This window comes from Eurypyga helias, unplaced genomic scaffold (genome assembly GCF_000690775.1).
Source record: "Eurypyga helias isolate BGI_N326 unplaced genomic scaffold, ASM69077v1 scaffold37096, whole genome shotgun sequence".
NCBI lineage: Eukaryota > Metazoa > Chordata > Aves > Eurypygiformes > Eurypygidae > Eurypyga > Eurypyga helias.
In genome coordinates, this window is record NW_010255332.1 from 349 (window position 1) to 9,988 (window position 9,640).

The 9,640-nt window shown below is 44.8% G+C and overlaps 1 protein-coding gene across 2 annotated transcripts; it reads left to right on the forward strand.

The window, feature by feature from the left end:
• Window positions 1-734: 734 nt before the first annotated feature.
• METTL21A (methyltransferase like 21A) lies at window positions 735-2,381 on the forward strand. 2 transcript variants are annotated; one of them, XM_010153303.1, is made up of 2 exons: window positions 735-853; window positions 1,903-2,381. In XM_010153303.1, the coding sequence occupies exons 1-2, from the start codon at window positions 769-771 to the stop codon at window positions 2,298-2,300; spliced, it is 483 nt and encodes a 160-aa protein (XP_010151605.1). In that variant the 5' UTR covers window positions 735-768; the 3' UTR covers window positions 2,301-2,381. The 2 variants fall into 2 exon arrangements, with proteins under 2 accessions (XP_010151605.1, XP_010151606.1); XM_010153304.1 differs by having other exon boundaries at window positions 748-853; window positions 1,830-2,375.
• The last annotated feature ends 7,259 nt before the right edge of the window (window positions 2,382-9,640 follow it).

The window sequence follows — 9,640 nt, forward strand, 5'->3', positions numbered from 1 at the left end:
TGCTGCTTGTAGCGTCGGGAAGGACTGCTGATAGACTTGGCCTTGGGGGCAGCAGCTGTCCAAAGCAGGGGTTTGTGGTGGGCAGTCGGTCACAGGACCGCTGTAGGAATACAAGGGCTTCTGTCGGCACGCTGTGCAGACACTAATCACACTTTTTCCTCTATATCTGAAGAACAGGTGTAGCAATATTAGCAAACTCCTCAGGTGAATTGGTGCACAGGGCTGTTGGTCTTTCCAGACAGAACTTGCTATGGAAAGCGCTTCTTGTCAAGATTTCTGTAAAATGCCACAAACAGAAGTGTTAATACTTTAAAAATTCCTGACGGCATGCCAGTGTTGGGCAGAAACCTTTAGAAACACCACGCAAGATACTATGAAAGTGTATCCTTGATTTTTGCAATACTGTATTCATTCACCAGTGTTTGACACCCTCCCAGCTTTTCCTTTCCCAATGCAACTCTTTCTGCCTCCTGTTACATTTGAGGGTTCATGAAGCAGTGTTGCCACATCCCAGTTGTGGCCTCCATGGTTCTTTTTTCCTTTTTCCTGTAAGAGCCTTCCATAAAAGTCATTAGAAGGCCGCATGTGCACACAGGAGGCAGAGAAGGGCTGAACAAAGTCTTGCTGCAGACCCAAAGTGCCTGACGCTTCCCATAACCTCTCTTGGTGTAGATCAGAAATCCAGTGTTCAGTATGACTGGAATGAGCCCTGCGCTTAATTGCCCTTTTCTGTTGGTTTAGGCTGTTGTCTTGTGTGCTTATCTGGACATGGGAGGCATTGATCTCCGGGAGCGGTCTGTGATTGAGCTGGGAGCTGGAACTGGATTGCTGGGAATAGTGGCCACGTTATTAGGTAAGTGCTTTTTTTTTTTTTTTTTTGGAAAGCAATTTACAACTGTAGTAAAACTAGCACTTTTACATCTACATGCCTGGTATAGAAGTTAACACCAAAGCTAGGTATGTGAACTGTGATATTTCCTGTCTGAGTCGTCTTCCTTTCTCGTTAGACTTCAGAGCCTGCTGTGCAATGTATTGTAGTGATGGTGCCCCTGCAGTTTACTTTATGGTGGGACCTTGTTAAGGCTGACGCCTGTTACTATTGTACGCAGCTCAGCAGCGTTAAGTGCGGCAGCTGTTCTTCCCGAAGGGAGTGAGGGAGTGCTTGTGGTCTTCCACTTGTCCTTGTATGCAGCAGATAAACCTACGGACAGAAACCACTCTTGGAGCTTATGTAAGCCTTGCTAGCCTATCTTGTAGACAGGGAACCCAAGGTCTAGAGAAATGAAGTGATTTGCCTGTGATCTGTGTGTGGCTGAGGCAGAGACTGGGTGCTATGTTAAATTTGCACTGCCTCAGGTTAAGTTTGTAATTCAAAGCTCTAGCAGCTGTGGAAGATGCCTATTGAAATAATAAAAACAAAGCAGTTTGACAAAACACAACCCTGCCATGCAAAATCACACAGGCGTAACTTCTGTCTGACCTGTGAAAGAGGCTCTGTAGGCTGCCTCTCTCCTACTGAACAAATGCGGAATTGGAGCAGGTTAATTGTAACAATCCCTGGAAATTATTCTCTTGTCACCTATGGAAAGGCAGAAAAGTAACTTCTCTACTCTCATGCACTAAGAAAAAGCTCCAGAAAGTACTTTTTGTTCCCTACCCAACTTAATTTTCATGAGGAATAGATTTGATATTCTTAAGTGACTGGTGAAGGGTAGGATGTATGTAGATAGTGGGCTTTTTGCTTGTTTTGTTCTTTTGTTTGCTTTTAATCAGGCAGCTTAGGGGAGTTGTTAGTGTTTATCAGGAACCAAGGATCCTGCCTGACTTAGAGCATTGTATTCTAAATGCTGTATTTGTGGAGATGGACTGTGTGTCTGAGACATATACTCTTGTACCACTTAGGTGCCCGTGTTACCATCACAGACAGGGTGGCAGCACTGGAGTTCCTGGAGTCAAACGTACAGGCTAACTTACCTTCTGAACTACGTCCGAGAGCTGTGGTGAAGGAACTGACCTGGGGCAAAGACCTGGATAACTTCCCTCCAGGAGCATTTGACTTCATCCTGGGCGCAGACATCGTTTATCTGGAAGAAACTTTTGCAGACCTGCTTCAGACGCTGGAGCACCTGTGCTCAGAACAAACTGTGATTCTTCTTTCCTGTCGTATCCGCTATGAACGGGACCACAAATTCTTGAAGATGCTGAGAGGCCGTTTCTCTGTGTATGAGGTCCACTATGATTCCAGTAAGGATGTTCATATCTACAAAGCACAGAGGGGTAGTCGCAAGGATGACTTTTGACTCTGTGCTTTGTTAGTAAACCACTGATGCTGTTCAATACTCCCCTTGTTTCCACTCAATACACTTGTTCCTAAGCATATAATTGCAGTTGTGTTATTTCACTGGCTTCTTGTTGTGATGGTCTTGTCTGATCACTTGGGCTGACACAGCAAGGGTGGTACTTCTGTCCTGCTTACTGAATCTCTGCTTCATTTCTCAGTAGAGTTGCATAGGCTCTTCCACTGACTTCTTTATCAAATGTAGTTTTTGAAACGGATTTAAGTTGCAGAAATCTCCAGGCATCAGAAATGTCATCCGAAGCTCTGTTGTTTAAAATCAAACCACACTTAATTTCTGTGGGAAAATTAGAAATAGAGTCGGGTTTTTTCCCCCCTTATCACTTCCTTAACTCTAGAAAAGTAAGTGGATGAAAGATAAGCTAGGACACCAGCTCTAAATGCTTCAACTCTTCAGGCCCTATGAATCTTAAAAGTCATGGTGAAAGAAGCCATTTAAAGGGCAAAACCAACAAAAGCAGCAGCTATAAAACTGTATTGCTGTCACTGTTGCATTGAAGAGGCACAGGGAAACAAAGCACAAGATCTGTATAGGGGATGGGTTGGGAATCAGTATTGCAGAGTAAGCCAACGTAGGAATCAGTGGTGTTTTTACCTGACTTGCAAGCATGGAGGCTACGCCTGCAGTACCGAAGCAGCCGTGGTTCTTGGGTTGTCCCTTACAAGGTAACTTCCCCTCGCACAGATCAAGGCTCCTTGGAGGAGATATGCTTGCACATGTGCCAGCAGGGAAAGGCAAAACAAGGGGACTCAAACTGCTCTTCAAACATCCAATCAGTCCTTGACTCTCAAAGTGCTGCTACATAGTGTTCTACTTCCTGCCTTTGTGGCTCACTGCTGCTGAGCGCTGTTATTTAGGAAGGGAGGGTGCTGCTGTGAAGGCTTGGTAGCTGGGGGAGTACCTCAGTTAACTCGGGACCTTGGGGCAGTGTCTAGGTGTCAGTGTGCTTTCTGTGCACAGTGGTAGTTAGATGCTGTTCTAAGTAAAAAATTTCATGCCTTGAGCTTGTAAAAACACCTGTGTGTGTTTATCCCACAAGATCCTATGTGAAAAATGCTGCAGCCTGGAATCCGGCTCACACCAGCAGCAGACTTCCTTCACTTCCTAGTGGTGGGAGAATGAAACTGGTGAAAACAATGGCCTAACAGAAGACAGCTACACTTCTAAATGCAGGAATTGCTATAGTACTTTTTTTTGGTGGATGCGGAACTTATTTTTTCTTTAAAATTAACTTACCAAGCCCCAGGCCAGGTTCAGGCTTTAAGGGTGTGCATGTTTCTGGCACCAGGACCTGCTCTTCAGTCCATGGATGTTAGGAGCTCTTTATCACTATCCTCTAACTTCCTAACTGGAAGTGATGCAGAGGGTCTGTGGTCCAGAAGTGATGTGCAGGCTGTAATCTGGAAATGACACAGTTATCACAGCTTCCATGAGGCCCAAAGGAACCTGTGCTTCATCCCAGACACGTCCCTGGTGCTTTTTCAGCTAAGTTCCTTGCTTGGCTCTGGACTTGGCCTGGGCGTTGCTGCTCTAAACATGCGCTTACCACAGTATCCTCAGAAGCCACATGGTGTCACTAAAACAGTGTGTAGACTGGGAATCGGCAGTCTGGAACCGGAGCTGAAATCCCTTTGAGGGAAGGGAGATGGCACCTTTAATTAAAAACAGAACATGATATGAGCTTTAATGTGCCAGACAGGGCTTTTTCTGTCCTATCAACAGGGTGAGCAACAGTTGAAAAAAATTACAAGCTCTCCCCACTCTTTCTGGCTCTAGTTTTTGGAGTGTGGCTGCAAGTTCTCACCACTCCTCTTCCTTTTCCTCCCCACTGGTGTTTCCTTGTCTCTCAGCTGGTCTATGGTCACTGTATGTTAGGCTCCCCCCTGGGGTTGGAGCCAGCAGAAAGTGACTTGGTGCGTGGGGAAGGCCTGCTACCTGGCTGTGCTTGGCCCTGGCAAGAGGCTGCAGCTTGTGTTGTTGGCATAGTGGAAACATGCTAAAAAAGCCTCCTAGAATAGCAGAGAATAAAGCACAGTGTAGTACAGAATAAAACCTAGTGCAATAAAACCTACATACTTTTGCAAAGTGGGCTTTGCTTTGATAGTAGGAAAAGTTTTGTACTTTTAAAACACATCAGTTTAATTGCATCTAATTGCTTAGCAGCTTTCAGCGTCTGTCTTCCCATTGCTGCTGTTGCAGCCCGTAGCCTTCCTGCGAGAGCAGACGTGTGCTGGGAGAGACCAGGCTTGGCTTCTTTTGCTGCGCTGCTGTTGCATGGCAGCTGTATACAGACCCAAGGGAGCACATCTGAAGGCTGAAGAGACGCTCCTGCCTGTACGTAAATACTTGTGGAGGAAGGTGTGAGATGACACTGGCAGCTCAGGTGAGTGTCTTGTATCTGACCTGCAGAACTGAGCTCTTGGCGGTCCCTGCCCAGCTCAGCAAGTGGCACCCCTCAAGGGGACACCTCCTCTGCTACTGGGGTGCAGGTTCTCCTTTAGATTCAGGGGAGCAGACCCAGGAATATTGTGGTTAGGCCACCACTGTAAGCATATTAGTCCTGGCTGCTTTTTAAGCTAGTGTTTAGGGGAAGGCACCAACTGTGAGAACGTACGTCAGCTGAAACCAAGAGCCGATTCAACCCACCTGCACCACCAGCAGTGCCTTCTGTTGTCCCAGGCTGGGCTTCGCAGCTTTTTCACATTCCCATCACACACAGCTTCAGGGGGATGTTGGGCGTGAAGCACTCCAGATGTGCAAGACAGAAGTAGCAGCTGCCCGGTGAGTGAGCAACACAGAGCAGCCATCCCAAGCTCCGGTGTCCCTACCCATCGGTCCCAGGTGAGCTTCAGCTCTAGCAGGAGATGACGCATGGTAATGCTTCAGCGGCTGTTCGGCAATTACATGAGCACCCTGCCCGAGCGCCTTCTGTCACCCTGTTCATCCCGGTGCTAGGGAAGTCGGCGTGACTCTCCTTTGGGTGGTTCCATTGCATTGGTCCCGTTTTGCAACAAATGATGTGAACTCATCCGTAGGGAGGCTGCGTTTAAGCACGGGTCTCCGAGTAGTGGGGCAATGCACAAACAGCCTCTTGAGAAATAAAATACCCCAGGGAGAGGATCCAAGTCACAGGGAGGTGACCAGATAAGACATGAACACGCTGCGGGATTGTGAAACCATGCCTGAAACATGCCATTCTGCAAGGGAACAAACTTTTCTAAAATGGCACCGCAAATACAGTCACATTTGATTAATAAAGACACTGAGTATGAAGTTCCTCTCTCTGGCTTATGGACAAAGACCGTCAAGGTGCAGCAGTGTCGGAAGAATCGCGTTTACCAGCTGACCTACTGACTGCACAGGGATCTGTGTTGCCCAATTCTTCAATGCAAAACTCAAGCCAAATTGCGTATTTCTCTCAGGTACTAACCTCTCTTTGGGATTCTCCCTCACTACTGAGATGCAGATTTTTCTGAGCAAGTACATGAATGGCATCATGAAAACGCTCAGTTGTGAACACCACAAAATCCCAGCCATAATGAGCTGACCTTGCTGCTTCCCCTGGGTTTCACTGGAGGTGTGTTTACCTCGGCACCGAATTTGTTCTCCTGGCTTTCACCCCCGTGTTTGGATCCAGCCTGACAGATTACATAACTGGGTTGCGATCCTTGCAGTGTTTGCTGCCTTCTGTTCTGCTCTGTTACTAACATCAGTGGTACGTGGTATACAGGAATGCTTGGAAGTGGGAAAGACAGCATATTGAAACTGTGAAAGGGAAAAGTCTTTCACACATTTTTAAACAACAGACCTAGAACCAACTGCCACCAGAATGGATACTGGAAACCAGGTTTAAAAATATGAAAGAGAAACTTCGCTTTTTCAGGATTTAACCTCTCACTAATCTAATTCATTTAAATTAAGATTAAAAAAGTTTTCCCTTTGGAAAAATGAGTACTTACAGCAGGCCATAAGATCATGAGAGGACACCACAGTCTTCTTAAAATATGCCTTTTCCCATATTCGTATCTGGCTATCAGTTGCCACTAAATTAGTGTAAATGGAACATCCTGCTCAAAAAAGAGACTTTGTAGAGTTTTTTTAAAGCATGTTTATGTGTCTGCACATAAATGTTTGTGTAAAAAGGGAGTTATGACAGTTTATACCACAAAGGTTACAGTAAGAAAAAGCACTTTATGACAATAATTCACAAATTCACAAGAATCACTTTAATATACAAAGCAATTACTACCATTCTGAAACACAAAGCAGCTAATATGTACATAGTGTTAATAAAATGCATTATAACCCAGTACATTTTTTTTAAAAACACAGATAAAGCACAAAAAAAAAAGTAAAAAAAAAACCAAAACCCAAAAGAAAAACCAAACAAAAAAACCCAAACCCAACACAACAGGGATGTTTCTAGACTTTTGGGGAAATGTAAATAAGAATTAATTTTCCCCCAGTAATGTACTTTCGTTTAGTCTTTTAAGTTCCGCAAGTATGTGGAAGTTGAGCTCAAATACCCTGTTCTGTGCTGACATGGTTTAGGTGAAGAATCAGAAAATGCAGATGAGGTGAACTTACTCTTTCCAGCTTACATTACAAAGGGAAAATAATAACCCTCGCTCTGGAAGCTTCCCTGAACAATGTTTCTCCAAAACAATTTCAAATTATAAATCCAGATTTTTGAAGTGAACAACCAATCTTTGGACAACTCTGCGGAAGGGTTGGCTGCCAACTAGCGCCTCTTCTTGTCCCGTTCCCCATCCCATCCCCAGAAGTCCATACGAACAGCACAGTTTCAAATCTCATACAAACTCAAAGTTCTAGAACTCTTTAAAATTAATGTTTTAATATAAATAAATGTCATTACACACAAAAAAAAATGGAGTGGCACCTGGATAAAACACAACTTGTGAAGAGCATCCCAACATCCTTAGTTCTTGAAAGCAGCCCTTTCCAGCTAACCAACAGGCTCAAGGCCTGCCTTCCCCGTGCTCTCACCAGCTATCCCCTAATTTAGACAATACAGAACTGAGGCCAAGCCTGAGAGAACTGACCGCTCCCAAGTCGTGAGGACAGTCAGCGGTCAGCTTACGAAGCGCGCCCACTACGGATCATTACAGCCCATCCCTGGCCCTTTCCCTGCCGGCACACAGCTCACTTCTCCAGCCTCGCTGGGGAAAGCGAGACCCGAGCTCCCCAGGTACGCAGCAAGTCCCGAGCTGCACTCGCACCACCAGAACGCAGACAGGCCACTGTCTCCAATCCCTGTTAGGCAGACTAGCCCCCGCAAGTCGCTCTGTGGGCCAGAGCTTTTGAAAAAACGCATTCCAAGGCGAAACACTTGAAATGCAGACCCTCTTTACGAACTGGATCTGGTCCCTCTTCCCCAAAGATGTACAGATTTAAGCCATATCCATCCACAGACCTGAACCTGCCACAAGCCCACAGCAGACAGGATTTCAGCAGCCTGTCTCTCTTCATCAGTCTGGCTCCTCCCAGACCAACCCAGCTTCGGGATACATTCAGGTTTCTGCAAAATCAGTGTCTTGTCAAAATCAGCTAGCAAATTCAAAAGCTCAGGGAAACGAGTTCCCAGGCACAGCACAGAGAACCATCAATCTGCTGCATGCTTTTAAAACCTGCTCACAGTGGCAGATTTAAGGGTTATAGCTACATTATCATTGTTCCTGCAAAAGAAAGGTGGTTGTGCTTTTTTTTAACCTTTTAAAGCAGGGTGACACACTGTCAATGTACCTCTACTTCCTGGTGTCAAAGAAATGGAAAACCTTTTGATTTATTTTCTTGGAATGCAACTTATAAGATCTGAAGCCAAATCTCAAATTAAGAAAAGGGAAATAAAGTGGCTGAAAAACAGTTTAGCTTTCCTTCCAAATTAAACCTCCCTCTCCCACTTGGGATCACTGAACTAGTTCTATTCTAAAAATAATTTCAGATCTATCCTGTACATACTGCTTTGAGACACCACACACCGCATTCTTTCCAGTCTCCAGCACCGCCGGTTCGGATCTCCTGCCACTCTGAAGTCACGCCTGCCGGATGCCAGTGCTAATCAGCAAGTTAAACTGGCGAGGGAGTCAGCTGCTGGGGGGAGAGGAGCGGATCCTGCACAGGCAGCAGGATTACAACAGTTCTGCCAGGGAGCTTCTCAAGCAAACCCAATTGCTCTCCATCTTTTCTTTTAAAAAAGTGCACATTTTAATTAGACATTTACAAGGAATATAGTGTAACAAAAATAAATACATGACCTTTTGGTTAGATCATTGGCAAATGTTACATCACTAACCAGCTTCAGGGTGAAAAAAATGACAAAATCAGGGTCGTAGAAAATGAATTAAATCCTCTACGAATTGTCACAGATTTGCAACCACTGATAATGAACTTGCTTTGATGGGAAGATTTGCCTTTACTTTAAGCCACAAGGAGCACTGGCTGTCTGTCATAAATTAAAAACCATAAAATGAAAAAGCAGAGGCCAGTTTTCGCTAACAGATGACTACTTGCAGTTGCAGCCTACTGGAAACCCAGTTTTAAAACTGTAGCACAAATTTAGATCAGAAACTATCAGGGCTGTTTTCCTTATTAAATCTAACTTTTTTTCCTGAGCCTCTTAATGATTCCAAACACCCCACCAATTTTCTGATGAATGTACAACTAGCAGAGAAGACTGCAAGGCCAACACCAGAGAAGTCTGCAAGGCCAACACCAGCTACCTCACAGCCAGAACCTACAGTTGTCCTTACAGTCCTGATGAGCGTGACAGGCTGAAGTTGTGCTTTTGGAGACAAGCAACGGTGCTGGCAACTACCTGAATATGGTGAAATCACTGCTTAAACACAAATCCATCGCCACTGTCCCCAGAGGAAAATGGAAGTCTTACCAGTGGTTCCTTTAGAAAATAACATCTTAACAACCTTTCCAATTCTTTTTTGCCTTTGATATATAGCTGCCAAAGAGAAAAAGCACAAACCCGAATTATTCTAGGGGGTGGTGATGGTTATAAAACAACTCTTTATGCAATTTCAAAAACCTCCATCCATAAAAAACAAAAACAAACCTCACAAAAGCCATGAAAGATGAAATAAAGTTCTTGAAAATGGATAACTGAGAAACAGCACAAAACAAATCAGTAATAAGCGCTAGAATAATGCAGCCCAGAACTACTGGGGCAGGGGAAGCTTTCACACGCGCGCACACATCCACACATACCCAGACACACACAGAAAAGTAAAAATTTTTTCTGACCTCCATATACT

Coding starts and splice junctions, on each gene's coding strand:
- METTL21A (XM_010153303.1), top strand. CDS start 769: ATGGGAGGCATTGATCTCCGGGAGCGGTCTGTGATTGAGCTGGGAGCT. Junction 854..1,902: donor AATAGTGGCCACGTTATTAG/GTAAGTGCTTTT, acceptor TGTACCACTTAG/GTGCCCGTGTTACCATCACA.